The sequence below is a fragment of the Hemiscyllium ocellatum genome, unplaced genomic scaffold, assembly GCF_020745735.1.
Source record: "Hemiscyllium ocellatum isolate sHemOce1 unplaced genomic scaffold, sHemOce1.pat.X.cur. scaffold_714_pat_ctg1, whole genome shotgun sequence".
Lineage (NCBI taxonomy): Eukaryota > Metazoa > Chordata > Chondrichthyes > Orectolobiformes > Hemiscylliidae > Hemiscyllium > Hemiscyllium ocellatum.
This window is the reverse complement of record NW_026869192.1, coordinates 226,060-242,500: the sequence shown is the minus strand read 5'-3', so window position 1 is coordinate 242,500 and position 16,441 is coordinate 226,060. Positions and strand designations below refer to the sequence as shown.

At 53.7% G+C, this 16,441-nt stretch overlaps 1 protein-coding gene across 2 annotated transcripts in view; it reads left to right on the top strand.

Moving 5' to 3' along the window:
• The window catches only part of LOC132814172 (C2 calcium-dependent domain-containing protein 4D-like), a 7,937-nt gene extending 3,968 nt beyond the window's left edge, over positions 1-3,969 (top strand). For both annotated transcript variants that reach the window (XM_060823406.1, XM_060823407.1), the window contains exon 2: positions 2,475-3,969. In XM_060823406.1, coding sequence (XP_060679389.1) covers positions 2,509-3,819 — 1,311 coding nt within the window. In that variant the 5' untranslated portion in view covers positions 2,475-2,508 and the 3' untranslated portion in view covers positions 3,820-3,969. The remainder of the gene's footprint in view (positions 1-2,474) is intronic.
• The last annotated feature ends 12,472 nt before the right edge of the window (positions 3,970-16,441 follow it).

Genomic DNA, 16,441 nt, shown 5'->3' with positions numbered 1-16,441 from the left:
CTCCTCGGGTAAGATGAAGGCCCATGGGTGTCAGGGGGCAAGGTGCTGGAGACATGCAGAAGGGTCTTCCCTTTACTCTGAGGCTGTGCCCAGGGGTCCCAGTCTCTCCTCCCAGTGGACCCATCTTCCCAACATCTACCCTGTCCAGGTGGGTAGAAGATTGACTATCTGGAAGGAAGCAGAGATTGGGAATATAAGGCCCCTTCTCAAAATGGCAGCCGCTGACAAATGGCGTTCTGCAGGGCCCAGTGTTGGGACCACACTTTATACATGAACGATCCAGGATGAAGGGAATGAGAGTGTACTGGCTACGTTGGGCAGACGATACAAAGAGAATGTCCGGGCCAGGAACAGGCCCTTCAGCCCCTCCAAGCCTGAGCCGATCCAAATCCGCTCTCTAAAACCCGTCGCCCAATTCCTAAGCATCCCTCTGCTCCCCCACCATCTGTCCAGACTCATCTCAAATGAATCGACCGTGCCTGCCTCTACCACCTCTACTGCCAACGCGTTCCAGACGCCCCCCCGCCCTCTGCGTGTGTGAGGTACTTGCCGTGTGTATCCTCCTTAAACTTCCCACCTCTCACCTCGAAAGCGTGACCTCTCGTTATTGAATCTCGGGGAAAGGACAGATCGAGGGACGAGGTAGCGTTGAGGAGGTGGGGAGACAGCAGAAGAATTTGGACAGGGTCAGGAGAGCGGGCGTGGGATTGGCAGACGGGAAGGTCTGAGATCGTGCGGTTTGGTGGGAAGAGAAGAGACATATTTTGTAAGTGGGGAGAAAATTCAGAAACCTGAGATTGGGAGTTCGAGCCCAGGATCATCTCAAGATAAACTTGGACGTAGGGTCAGTTGTGAGGAAGGCAGACGCTACGATGGTATTTATTTTGCGAGGACTTGAACATAAAAGCTAGGATGTATGCCTGAGGCTCTATAAGGCTCTGGTCAGACCGCATTTGGAGTTTTGGGCCCAGTTTTGGGCCCCATATCTCAGGAAGGATGGACTGACCCTGGAACATGTTCACGAGAATGGTCCCAGGAATGAAATGTTTAACGTTGGAGGGCTGTTTGAGGATGCTGGGTCAATACTCGATGGGGTTTAGAAGGATGGGGGGCTGGGGTGGGGTATCAAATTGAAACTAACAGAATGCTGAACGGCCTGGACAGAGTGGGTGTTAAGAAGATGTTTCCACTGGGAGGTAGGGTCCCGGGGATCGAGGGGGACGATGGAGTATATTTAAGACGGGGATGGATAGGGTCCCAGGGATGGAGGGGGACGATGGAGTATATTTAAGACGGAGATGGATAGGGTCCTGGGGATGGAGGGGGACGATGGAGTATATTTAAGACGGAGATGGATAGGGTCCCAGGGATCGAGGGGGACGACGGAGTATATTTAAGACGGAGATGGATAGGGTCCCGGGGATCGAGGGGGACGACGGAGTATATTTAAGACGGAGATGGATAGGGCCCCGGGGATCGAGGGGGACGACGGAGTATATTTAAGACGGAGATGGATAGGGTCCCGGGGATGGAGGGGGACGACGGAGTATATTTAAGACGGAGATGGATAGGGTCCCGGGGATCGAGGGGGACGACGGAGTATATTTAAGACGGAGATGGATAGGGTCCCGGGGATGGAGGGGGACGACGGAGTATATTTAAGACGGAGATGGATAGGGTCCCGGGGATCGAGGGGGACGACGGAGTATATTTAAGACGGAGATGGATAGGGTCCCGGGGAGCGAGGGAGACGATGGAGTATATTTAAGACGGAGATGGATAGGGTCCCGGGGATGGAGGGGGACGACGGAGTATATTTAAGACGGGGATGGATAGGGTCCCGGGGATCGAGGGGGACGATGGAGTATATTTAAGACGGAGATGGATAGGGTCCCGGGGATCGAGGGGGACGGGGAGAAAGCAGACGAATGGGATTGAGAAACATATCAACCATGACTGAATGGAGGAGCGGATTCGATGGGCTGAATGGCCTCATTTCTGCTTCTAGATCTTATGGAATCTCTCACACTCTTTCTCTGTATTTCTCTCCCTCCCACTCTCTCTGTTTCTCACTCTCTCTCTCTTTCTCCCTCCCCCTTTCTCTCTCTCTCTCCCCCCCTCTCAATGAATATCCCCCAACCCTGCCAGAGGCAGTCGGTTCAAGAGTCCCGTCATGACCCTCTCGGGAGTGTGTGTGTGTGTGTACATGGCAGGCGGCCATATTGGTTTCCTGAAATCCCCTTGGAATGACGCCCTCTCGCGACCGACCCTTCCTCGTTCATGCCCCTCGTCATCCTGTACATCCCAGCTTGGTTCACCCCACCCGTCGGGACCCCCACCTCAACACCAAACCCCTCCCCCACCCCTGACTCTAGCATGGGGCTGGATGGGTCAAATGGCCTCTTGCTGTGAATGGATTTGGAGGTCCAATCATCAGCTTCTGCCTCGTTGATTTTTTTTTTCCCTCTCTCTAGAAATTTCTGGACAAGTGACGGCCGCTGCCACGTGATGTGGTTCCTGGAGAGCGTAGGCCGCACAATGACGGGGCCCAGCGACGGAGGGAGGACCCGAGGACGGCGCCATCGACCGGGGCAGGCACAGGGTGGCCACCCGAACGTGCTGACCCCGGACAGGATCCCTGAGTTTTTCATCCCGCCCTCGCTCGCCCCCGGGAGGGCGTCTCCCTCTCGCCCACGGAGGCAGCGGCCCACCCGGGGTGAAAGGGAGGAAAGGGAGGAGGAAGAGGGGCCTGCAGGCCTCATCCCGCGGTGCGCTAACCCTGGGGAGATTGTCTGCCTTTCTGAGAGCCCGCACACCCGCCGGAAGGAGTCACTTTTCCATGGCCCCGATCTCTGCCACCCCGGGGAGAGCTCTCCCAAGGCCTGGTGCAGGGAGGCAAGCCTGAGCACTAGGCCTGAGTCTCATGCCCGAGAACCAAGCCTGAGCAGGAGGCCCGAGGCTTGGAGTTTGAACACTAGGCCCAAGGCTCAGAACGGGGCTGAAAGCCTGAGGCCTACACCGGATGCCCAGAGCCTGAATGCTTGGCCTGAGGCCCGAAGCTGGACCCAAAGCCTGAGGCCTAGGCCCAAAGCCCAGAGCCTGAATACTAGGCCCAAGGCCTGGAGCTGGGCCCAAATGTTGAGATCCAGGCCTGTGTCCCAGAGCTGGGCACAGAGCCTGAGGCCTGGAGGCCTCCCGGACAGCGACACCGCCTCCTCCTCGGCCGAGTCCTCGCCCTTCAACTCTCCCTCGCCCGCTCGCCTGCCGCACTGGGCCCTCACTGTAGACGGCGACGACAGCAGCTCGTCCGAGAGCAGCCCCGTGGTCCCCCGGAGGGCTGGGCGGGATTTGGGAGGCCCCCTCCGCTATCCAGCCACCCCCCGACGGCAGCACCCGTTGGGCCTGGCGGGGGAGGTGGAGGAGGAGGGGTGCTGGGTCACTCTGGACACCGGGGGCAGGCTCCTTCTGTCGTCAGAATACACGGCAGAGAGCCGGCTGCTCCGCGTGAGGCTGGTGAGCGGGCGGGGCCTGTACCCGGACTCCTTCCCCGCCGCAGGGGTCAGCTGCTGCGCTGCCCTCTGCCTCTTGCCCGGGAGGACCCAGCAGCAGCGGAGCACTGTCGTCCGGAGGAGCCGGAGCCCAGTCTTCGACCAGGAGTTTGTCTTTGAGGGGGTTGCCGTGGGCGACCTCCATGACAAGGCCTTGGGCCTAAAGGTCATCAACAAAGGCTCCAGGATGAGGAGGGATTGCGTTTTGGGACAGACCCAACTAGGCCTGGTGGCCATCTTGTCTGGCAACCACACATTGGCCAAGGGTTAGACCCAGAGTGAGTGCGAGGGGCGAGGGAGGGGGACGGATGGAGGGGGAGCGATCCCTCGCCTGCAAGCCAATGTTAGGAAAACTTTTTGATTTCCGTCTGTTTGTTCGTCTGCTCGCTGCTTTTGTAATAAATTGTTGCCATTGACGACGCCTCCTGAATCGGTGCCTCGTTTGTCCAGGGAGTCCTGCCCATCCCCCTACCGAGGAGCGAGGGGAGGGGGAGGAAGGGCCAAAGGCAGGAACATGGGAAGGGGCTGGATTGAGGGGAGGGAGGGTGGGAATGGGGAACGGGAGGGGGAGAAGGGGCTCAGGGAGACAGTGAGGGCTTGAGGGAGATTACCATCCTGTCCAGGACGTTTTATTGAGGATCGAGAAGAGAACTTAGCAACAGAACCAGCTGTGACAGAGAATTGTCAACATACCCCCTCAGCACCGAACCTCCCACAGCACCCGCTCCCTCAGCACTGACCCTCCCACAGCGCCCACTCCCTCGGCGCTGACCCTCTGACAGTGCCCACTCCCTCAGCACCGAACCTCCCACAGCACCCGCTCCCTCAGCACTGACCCTCCCACAGCGCCCACTCCCTCGGCGCTGACCCTCTGACAGTGCCCACTCCCTCAGCACTGACCCTCCCACAGCGGCCGCTCCCTCAGCACTGACCCTCCCACAGCGCCCACTCCCTCAGCACTGACCCTCCCACAGCGCCCACTCCCTCAGCACTGACCCTCCAACAGCGCCCGCTCCCTCAGCACTGACCCTCCCACAGCACCCGCTTCCTCAGCACTGACCCTCACACAGCGCCCGCTCCCTCAGCACTGACCCTCCCACAGCGCCCACTCCCTCAGCACTGACCCTCCAACAGCGCCCGCTCCCTCAACACTGACCCTCCCACAGCGCCCACTCCCTCAGCACTGACCCTCCCACAGCACCCGCTTCCTCAGCACTGACCCTCACACAGCGCCCGCTCCCTCAGCGCTGACCCTCCCACAGCATCCTCTCCCTCAGCGCTGACCCTCCCACAGCACCCGCTCCCTCAGCACTGACCCTCTCACAGCACCCACTCCCTCAGCACTGACCCTCCGATAGCACCCGCTCCCTCAGCACTGACCCTCCCACAGCACCCGCTCCCTCAGCACTGACTCTCCCACAGCACCCACTCCCTCAGCACTGACCCTCCGACAGCACCCGCTCCCTCAGCATTGACCCTCCCACAGTGCCCACTCCCTCTGTTCTGACCCTCCCACAGCACCCACTCCCTCAGCACTGACCATCCCACAGCGCCCGCTCCCTCAGCACTGACCCTCCCCCAGCACCCACTCCCTCAGTGGTGACCCTCCCACAGCACCCGCTCCCTTAGCACTGACCCTCCTACAGCACCCACTCCCTCAGTGGTGACCCTCCCCCAGCACCCACTCCCTCAGTGGTGACCCTCCCACAGCACCCACTCCCTCAGAACTGACCCTCCCACAGCACCCACTCCCTCAGCACTGAACCTCCCACAGCACCCGCTCCCTCAGCACTGACCCTCCCACAGCACCCACTCCCTCAGAACTGACCCTCCCACAGCGCCCACTCCCTTGGCGCTGACCCTCCCACAGCATCCTCTCCCTCAGCACTGACCATCCCACAGCACCCGCTCCCTCAGCACTGACCCTCCCACAGCACCCGCTCCCTCAGCACTGACCCTCCCACAGCGCCCACTCCCTCGGCGCTGACCCTCTGACAGTGCCCACTCCCTCAGCACTGACCCTCCCACAGCGCCCGCTCCCTCAGCACTGACCCTCCCACAGCGCCCACTCCCTCAGCACTGACCCTCCAACAGCGCCCGCACCCTCAGCACTGACCCTCCCACAGCACCCGCTCCCTCAGCACTGACCCTCCGATAGCACCCGCTCCCTCAGCACTGACCCTCCCACAGCACCCGCTCCCTCAGCACTGACTCTCCCACAGCACCCACTCCCTCAGCACTGACCCTCCGACAGCACCCGCTCCCTCAGCATTGACCCTCCCACAGTGCCCACTCCCTCTGTTCTGACCCTCCCACAGCACCCACTCCCTCAGCGCTGACCATCCCACAGCACCCACTCCCTCAGCGCTGACCCTCCCACAGCGCCCGCTCCCTCAGCACTGACCCTCCCACAGTGCCCACTCCCTCAGCACTGACCCTCCCACAGTGCCCACTCCCTCAGCACTGACCATCCCACAGCGCCCGCTCCCTCAGCACTGACCCTCCCACAGCACCCACTGCCTCAGCACTGACCCTCCGACAGCGCCCACTCCCTCAGCACTGACCCTCCGACAGCGCCCACTCCCTCAGCACTGACCCTCCGACAGCACCCGCTCCCTCAGCACTGACCATCCCACAGCACCTGCTCCCTCAGCACTGACCCTCCCACAGCACCCACTCCCTCAGCACTGACCCTCTGACAGCGCCCACTCCCTCAGCACTGACCCTCCCACAGCACTCACTCCCTCAGCACTGACCCTCCCACAGCACTCACTCCCTCAGCACTGACCCTCCCACAGCGCCCGCTCCCTCAGCACTGACCCTCCCACAGCGCCCGCTCCCTCAGCGCTGACCCTCCCACAGCGCCCACTCCCTTGGCGCTGACCCTCCCACAGCGCCCCACTCCCTCAGCACTGACCCTCCCACAGCGCCCACTCCCTTGGCGCTGACCCTGACGGTGTGCGCTACATTGTGGCAGTGATCAGTTTGGTTTTAGATTTGAGTTGGTCATGTTTTGACGAGATTGGCGATGTGGATTTGAACGAGGAGTGATATCCTCTCTGACCCTCGGCCTCCTGGTAGTTACTTGGAACTGACCCTGCAGAAAGATGGCGTCTCCATCTGGCCTGTCATCGTGTTTTTTCCTGTTCAGTTCCGGGCTGGAAAATGGAGGGGGACTTACACAGGAACCCACTCCCCCTTCCAGAATGTTCCCTTCCCCTTCATAAACTCTGAAAACTTCCTGTCAGTTGCCGGGAGAGAGCTCCGTCGCTTAGAAACGGCACACGGTCAACATCTGTTTAATCAGACAGCGAGAGAGAGGGATAGAGAGTGAAGGGAGAGAGAGAAAATAAGAGAGAGAGAGATCGAGAGGAGAGAGAGAGACAGAGAGATAGAATGAGAGAGAGGGATAGGGAGGAGAGGGAGAGACAGATAGAACGAGAGAGAGATAGGGAGGGGACAGAGGGAGAGACAGAGAATGTGAGAGAGACAGAGGGAGAGGGAGATGGCGGGAGAGGGGAGTGAGAGAAAAAACGAGAGAGAAAGGGGAGGGGGAGAGAGATGGAGAGATAGGGAAGGGAAAGATAGAGAGATAGAACGAGAGAGAGATAGTGAGGGGAGGGAGACAGAGGGGAGAGAGAAAGATAGAATGAGAGGGGAGAGAGGACGAGAGAAAGATGGGGGGGGGAAGAGATAGAGATAGAGAGAACGAGAGAGATATAGAGAGTGGAGGGAGAGAGAGAGAACAAGAGACAGATGGGGAGGGAGAGAGAGAAATAGAGGGAGAGATGGGGAGGGAGAGAGAGAGATAGAGGGAGAGATAGGGAATGGAGAGACAGAGAGATAGAGTGAGAGAGAGATAGCGAGGGGAGGGAGGGGGAGAGAGAACCAGAAAAAGATGGAGAGGGGAGGGAGAGATAGAGCTAGAGAGAATGAGAGAGGTATAGAGAGGGGAGGGAGAGAGAGAGAGAGAACATGAGAGATGGAGAGGGGAGGGAGAGATAGAAGATAGAACGTAGAACATAGAAAAATACAGCGCAGTACAGGCCCTTCGGCCCTCGATGTTGCGCCGATCCAAGCCCACCTAACCTACACTAGCCCACTATCGTCCATATGCCTATCCAATGCCCGTTTAAATGCCCATAAAGAGGGAGAGTCCACCACTGTTACTGGCAGGGCATTCCATGAACTCACGACTCACTGAGTAAAGAATCTACCCCTAACATCTGTCCTATACCAACCTCCCCTTAATTTAAAGCTATGCCCCCTCGTAATAGCTGACTCCATACGTGGGAAAAGGTTCTCATGGTCAACCCTATCTAAACCCCGAATCATCTCGTACACCTCTATCAAGTCACCCTAAACCTTCTTTTCTCCAAAGAGAACAGCCCCAAGTGCCTCAGCCTTTCCTCATACGATCTTCCTACCATGCCAGGCAACATCCTGGTAAACCACATCTGCACCCGTTCCAGTGCCTCCACATCCTTCCTATAGTATGGTGACCAAAACTGCACACAATACTCCAGATGCGGCCACATCAGAGTCTTATACAACTGCAACATGACCCAGACTCTAACCCCACACCTTTAATACAGTGTCTGAGTCCCAGACTCTAACCCCACACCTTTAATACAGTCTCTGAGTCCCAGACTCTAACCCCAAACCTTTAATACAGCGTCTGAGTCCCAGACTATAACCTCACACCTTTATTACAGCGTCTGAGCCCCAGACTCTAACCCCACACCTTTAATACAGTGTCTGAGTCCCAGACTCTACCCCACACCTTTAATACAGTGTCTGAATCCCAGACCCTAACCCCACATCTTTAATACAGTGTCTGAGCCCAGACTCTAACCCCACAACTTTAATACAGTGTCTGAATCCCAGACTCTAACCCCACATTTTTAATAAAGTGTCTGAGCCCCAGACTCTAACCCCACACCTTTAATACAGTGTCTGAGCCCCAGACTCTAACCTCACACCTTTAATACAGTGTCTGAGTCCCAGACTCTAACCCCACACCTTTAATACAGTGTCTGAGTCCCAGACTCTAACCCCACACCTTTAATACAGTGTCTGAGTCCCAGACTCTAACCCCACACCTTTAGTACAGTGTCTGAGTCCCAGACTCTAACCCCACACCTTTAATACAGCGTCTGAGTCCCAGACTCTAACCCCACACCTTTAATACAGTGTCTGAGCCCCAGACTCTAACCCCACACCTTTAATACAGTGTCTGAGTCCCAGACTCTAACCCCACACCTTTAATACAGCGTCTGAGTCCCAGACTCTAACCCCACACCTTTAATACAGTGTCTGAGTCCCAGACTCTAACCCCACACCTTTAATACAGTGTCTGAGCCCCAGACTCTAACCCCCACCTTTAATACAGTGTCTGAGTCCCAGACTCTAACCCCACACCTTTAATACAGTGTCTGAGCCCCAGACTCTAACCTCACACCTTTAATACAGCGTCTGAGTCCCAGACTCTAACCCCACACCTTTAATACAGCGTCTGAGTCCCAGACTCTAACCCCACACCTTTAATACAGCGTCTGAGTCCCAGACTCTAACCCCACACCTTTAATACAGCGTCTGAGCCCCAGACTCTAACCCCACACCTTTAATACAGTGTCTGAGTCCCAGACTCTCACCCCACACCTTTAATACAGTGTCTGAGTCCCAGACTCTAACCCCACACCTTTAATACAGTGTCTGAGTCCCAGACTCTCACCCCACACCTTTAATACAGCGTCTGAGTCCCAGACTCTAACCTCACACCTTTAATACAGTGTCTGAGTCCCAGACTCTAACCCCACACCTTTAATACAGTGTCTGAGTCCCAGACTCTAACCCCACACCTTTAATACAGTGTCTGAGTCCCAGACTCTAACCCCACACCTTTAATACAGCGTCTGAGTCCCAGACTCTAACCTCACACCTTTAATACAGTGTCTGAGTCCCAGACTCTAACCCCACACCTTTAATACAGTGTCTGAGTCCCAGACTCTAACCCCACACCTTTAATACAGCGTCTGAGTCCCAGACTCTAACCCCACACCTTTAATACAGCGTCTGAGCCCCAGACTCTACCCCACACCTTTAATACAGCGTCTGAGCCCCAGACTCTAACCCCACACCTTTAATACAGCGTCTGAGTCCCAGACTCTAACCCCACACCTTTAATACAGTGTCTGAGCCCCAGACTCTAACCCCACACCTTTAATACAGAGTCTGAGTCCCAGACTCTAACCCCACACCTTTAATACAGTGTCTGAGTCCCAGACTCTAACCCACACCTTTAATACAGTGTCTGAGCCCCAAATTCTAACCCCACACCTTTAATACAGCGTCTGAGTCCCAGACTCTAACCTCACACCTTTAATACAGTGTCTGAGTCCAGACTCTAACCCCACACCTTTAATACAGTGTCTGAGTCCCAGACTCTAACCCCACACCTTTAATACAGCGTCTGAGTCCAGACTCTAACCCCACACCTTTAATACAGCGTCTGAGCCCCAGACTCTAACCCACACCTTTAATACAGTGTCTGAGTCCCAGACTCTAACCCCACACCTTTAATACAGCGTCTGAGCCCCAGACTCTAACCCCACACCTTTAATACAGCGTCTGAGTCCCAGACTCTAACCCCACACTTTTAATACAGCGTCTGAGCCCCAGACTCTAACCCCACACCTTTAATACAGCGTCTGAGCCCCAGACTCTAACCCCACACCTTTAATACAGCGTCTGAGTCCCAGACTCTAACCCCACACCTTTAATACAGCGTCTGAGCCCCAGACTCTAACCCACCACCTTTAATACAGCGTCTGAGTCCCAGACTCTAACCTCACACCTTTAATACAGTGTCTGAGTCCCAGACTCTCACCCCACACCTTTAATACAGCGTCTGAGTCCCAGACTCTAACCTCACACCTTTAATACAGTGTCTGAGTCCCAGACTCTACCCCACACCTTTAATACAGTGTCTGAGTCCAGACTCTAACCCCACACCTTTAATACAGCGTCTGAGTCCCAGACTCTAACCCCACACCTTTAATACAGCGTCTGAGTCCCAGACTCTCACCCCACACCTTTAATACAGTGTCTGAGTCCCAGACTCTAACCCCACACCTTTAATACAGTGTCTGAGTCCCAGACTCTCACCCCACACCTTTAATACAGCGTCTGAGTCCCAGACTCTAACCTCACACCTTTAATACAGTGTCTGAGTCCCAGACTCTAACCCCACACCTTTAATACAGTGTCTGAGTCCCAGACTCTAACTCCACACCTTTAATACAGTGTCTGAGCCCCAGACTCTAACCCCACACCTTTAATACAGCGTCTGAGTCCCAGACTCTAACCTCACACCTTTAATACAGTGTCTGAGTCCCAGACTCTAACCCCACACCTTTAATACAGTGTCTGAGTCCCAGACTCTAACCCCCACACCTTTAATACAGCGTCTGAGTCCCAGACTCTAACCCCACACCTTTAATACAGCGTCTGAGCCCCAGACTCTAACCCCACACCTTTAATACAGCGTCTGAGTCCCAGACTCTAACCCCACACCGTTAATACAGTGTCTGAGCCCCAGACTCTAACCCCACACCTTTAATACAGCGTCTGAGTCCCAGACTCTAACCCCACACCTTTAATACAGTGTCTGAGCCCCAGACTCTAACCCCACACATTTAATACAGTGTCTGAGTCCCAGACTCTAACCTCACACCTTTAATACAGCGTCTGAGTCCCAGACTCTAACCTCTCACCTTTAATACAGCGTCTGAGTCCCAGACTCTAACCTCACACCTTTAATACAGTGTCTGAGTCCCAGACTCTAACCCCACACCTTTAATACAGCGTTTGAGTCCCAGACTCTAATCCCACACCTTTAATACAGTGTCTGAGTCCCAGACTCTAACCCCACACCTTTAATACAGCGTCTGAGTCCCAGACTCTAACCCCACACCTTTAATACAGTGTCTGAGTCCCAGACTCTCACCCCACACCTTTAATACAGTGTCTGAGTCCCAGACTCTAACCCCACACCTTTAATACAGTGTCTGAGTCCCAGACTCTCACCCCACACCTTTAATACAGCGTCTGAGTCCCAGACTCTCACCCCACACCTTTAATACAGCGTCTGAGCCCCAGACTCTAACCTCACACCTTTAATACAGTGTCTGAGTCCCAGACTCTAACCCCACACCTTTAATACAGTGTCTGAGCCCCAGACTCTAACCCCACACCTTTAATACAGCGTCTGAGTCCCAGACTCTAACCTCACACCTTTAATACAGTGTCTGAGTCCCAGACTCTAACCCCACACCTTTAATACAGTGTCTGAGTCCCAGACTCTAACCCACACCTTTAATACAGCGTCTGAGTCCCAGACTCTAACCACACCTTTAATACAGTGTCTGAGTCCCAGACTCTCACCCCACACCTTTAATACAGTGTCTGAGTCCCAGACTCTAACCCCACACCTTTAATACAGTGTCTGAGTCCCAGACTCTAACCCCACACCTTTAATACAGTGTCTGAGTCCCAGACTCTAACCCCACACCTTTAATACAGTGTCTGAGTCCCAGACTCTAACCCCACACCTTTAATACAGTGTCTGAGTCCCAGACTCTAACCCCACATCTTTAATACAGTGTCTGAGCCCCAGACTCTAACCCCACACCTTTAATACAGTGTCTGAGTCCCAGACTCTAACCCCACATCTTTAATACAGTGTCTGAGCCCAGACTCTAACCCCACACCTTTAATACAGTGTCTGAGTCCCAGACTCTAACCTCACACCTTTAATACAGTGTCTGAGTCCCAGACTCTAACCCCACACCTTTAATACAGTGTCTGAGTCCCAGACTCTAACCCCACATCTTTAATACAGTGTCTGAGCCCCAGACTCTAACCCCACACCTTTAATACAGTGTCTGAGTCCCAGACTCTAACCTCACACCTTTAATACAGTGTCTGAGTCCCAGACTCTAACCTCACACCTTTAATACAGTGTCTGAGTCCCAGACTCTAACCCCACACCTTTAATACAGTGTCTGAGTCCCAGACTCTAACCCCACATCTTTAATACAGTGTCTGAGCCCCAGACTCTAACCCCACACCTTTAATACAGTGTCTGAGTCCCAGACTCGAACCTCACACCTTTAATACAGTGTCTGAGTCCCAGACTCTAACCTCACACCTTTAATACAGTGTCTGAGTCCCAGACTCTAACCCACACCTTTAATACAGTGTCTGAGCCCCAGACTCTAACCCCACACCTTTAATACAGCGTCTGAGTCCAGACTCTAACCTCACACCTTTAATACAGTGTCTGAGTCCCAGACTCTAACCCCACACCTTTAATACAGTGTCTGAGTCCCAGACTCTAACCCCACACCTTTAATACAGCGTCTGAGTCCCAGACTCTAACCCCACACCTTTAATACAGCGTCTGAGCCCAGACTCTAACCCCACACCTTTAATACAGTGTCTGAGCCCCAGACTCTAACCCCACACCTTTAATACAGTGTCTGAGTCCCAGACTCTAACCTCACACCTTTAATACAGTGTCTGAGTCCCAGACTCTCACCCCACACCTTTAATACAGCGTCTGAGTCCCAGACTCTAACCTCACACCTTTAATACAGCGTCTGAGTCCCAGACTCTAACCCCACACCTTTAATACAGTGTCTGAGTCCCAGACTCTAACCCCACACCTTTAATACAGTGTCTGAGCCCCAGACTCTAACCCCACACCTTTAATACAGCGTCTGAGCCCCAGACTCTAACCCCACACCTTTAATACAGCGTCTGAGTCCCAGACTCTAACCCCACACCTTTAATACAGCGTCTGAGCCCAGACTCTAACCCCACACCTTTAATACAGTGTCTGAGTCCCAGACTCTAACCTCACACCTTTAATACAGTGTCTGAGTCCCAGACTCTCACCCCACACCTTTAATACAGCGTCTGAGTCCCAGACTCTAACCTCACACCTTTAATACAGTGTCTGAGTCCAGACTCTAACCCCACACCTTTAATACAGTGTCTGAGTCCCAGACTCTAACTCCACACCTTTAATACAGTGTCTGAGCCCCAGACTCTAACCCCACACCTTTAATACAGCGTCTGAGTCCCAGACTCTAACCCCACACCTTTAATACAGTGTCTGAGTCCCAGACTCTAACCCCACACCTTTAATACAGTGTCTGAGTCCCAGACTCTAACCCCACACCTTTAATACAGTGTCTGAGTCCCAGACTCTAACCCCACACCTTTAATACAGCGTCTGAGTCCCAGACTCTAACCCCACACCTTTAATACAGTGTCTGAGTCCCAGACTCTAACCCCACACCTTTAATACAGTGTCTGAGTCCCAGACTCACACCCCACACCTTTAATACAGTGTCTGAGTCCCAGACTCTAACCCCACACCTTTAATACAGTGTCTGAGTCCCAGACTCTCACCCCACACCTTTAATACAGCGTCTGAGTCCCAGAATCTCACCCCACACCTTTAATACAGCGTCTGAGCCCCAGACTCTAACCCCACACCTTTAATACAGTGTCTGAGTCCCAGACTCTAACCCCACACCTTTAATACAGTGTCTGAGCCCCAGACTCTAACCCCACACCTTTAATACAGCGTCTGAGTCCCAGACTCTAACCTCACACCTTTAATACAGTGTCTGAGTCCCAGACTCTAACCCCACACCTTTAATACAGCGTCTGAGTCCCAGACTCTAACCCCACACCTTTAATACAGTGTCTGAGTCCCAGACTCTCACCCCACACCTTTAATACAGCGTCTGAGTCCCAGACTCGAACCCCACACCTTTAATACAGTGTCTGAGTCCCAGACTCTCACCCCACACCTTTAATACAGCGTCTGAGTCCCAGACTCTAACCTCACACCTTTAATACAGTGTCTGAGTCCCAGACTCTAACCCCACACCTTTAATACAGTGTCTGAGTCCCAGACTCTAACCCCACACCTTTAATACAGCGTCTGAGTCCCAGACTCTAACCCCACACCTTTAATACAGCGTCTGAGTCCCAGACACTAACCTCACACCTTTTATACAGTGTCTGAGTCCCAGACTCTAACCCCACACCTTTAATACAGTGTCTGAGCCCAGACTCTAACCCCACACCTTTAATACAGTGTCTGAGTCCCAGACTCTCACCCCACACCTTTAATACAGCGTCTGAGTCCCAGACTCTAACCTCACACCTTTAATACAGTGTCTGAGTCCCAGACTCTAACCCCACACCTTTAATACAGTGTCTGAGTCCCAGACCCTAACCCCACACCTTTAATACAGCGTCTGAGTCCCAGAATCTAACCTCACACCTTTAATACAGCGTCTGAGACCCAGACTCTAACCTCACACCTTTAATACAGTGTCTGAGTCCCAGACTCTAACCCCACACCTTTAATACAGTGTCTGAGTCCCAGACTCTAACCCCACACCTTTAATACAGTGTCTGAGCCCCAGACTCTAACCCCACACCTTTAATACAGCGTCTGAGTCCTAGACTCTAACCTCACACCTTTAATACAGCGTCTGAGTCCCAGACTCTAACCCCACACCTTTAATACAGCGTCTGAGCCCCAGACTCTAACCCCACACCTTTAATACAGCGTCTGAGCCCCAGACTCTAACCCCACACCTTTAATACAGCGTCTGAGTCCCAGACTCTAACCCCACACCTTTAATACAGTGTCTGAGTCCCAGACTCTAACCCCACACCTTTAATACAGTGTCTGAGTCCCAGACTCTAACTCCACACCTTTAATACAGTGTCTGAGCCCCAGACTCTAACCCCACACCTTTAATACAGCGTCTGAGTCCCAGACTCTAACCTCACACCTTTAATACAGTGTCTGAGTCCCAGACTCTAACCCCACACCTTTAATACAGTGTCTGAGTCCCAGACTCTAACCCCACACCTTTAATACAGTGTCTGAGTCCCAGACTCTCACCCCACACCTTTAATACAGCGTCTGAGTCCCAGAATCTCACCCCACACCTTTAATACAGCGTCTGAGCCCAGACTCTAACCTCACACCTTTAATACAGTGTCTGAGTCCCAGACTCTAACCCACACCTTTAATACAGTGTCTGAGCCCAGACTCTAACCCCACACCTTTAATACAGCGTCTGAGTCCCAGACTATAACCTCACACCTTTAATACAGTGTCTGAGTCCCAGACTCTAACCCCACACCTTTAATACAGCGTCTGAGTCCCAGACTCTAACCCCACACCTTTAATACAGTGTCTGAGTCCCAGACTCTCACCCCACACCTTTAATACAGCGTCTGAGTCCCAGACTCGAACCCCACACCTTTAATACAGTGTCTGAGTCCCAGACTCTCACCCCACACCTTTAATACAGCGTCTGAGTCCCAGACTCTAACCTCACACCTTTAATACAGTGTCTGTGTCCCAGACTCTAACCCCACACCTTTAATACAGTGTCTGAGTCCCAGACTCTAACCCCACACCTTTAATACAGCGTCTGAGTCCCAGACTCTAACCCCACACCTTTAATACAGCGTCTGAGTCCCAGACTCTAACCTCACACCTTTTATACAGTGTCTGAGTCCCAGACTCTAACCCCACACCTTTAATACAGTGTCTGAGCCCAGACTCTAACCCCACACCTTTAATACAGTGTCTGAGTCCCAGACTCTCACCCCACACCTTTAATACAGCGTCTGAGTCCCAGACTCTAACCTCACACCTTTAATACAGTGTCTGAGTCCCAGACTCTAACCCCACACCTTTAATACAGTGTCTGAGTCCCAGACCCTAACCCCACACCTTTAATACAGCGTCTGAGTCCCAGAATCTAACCTCACACCTTTAATACAGC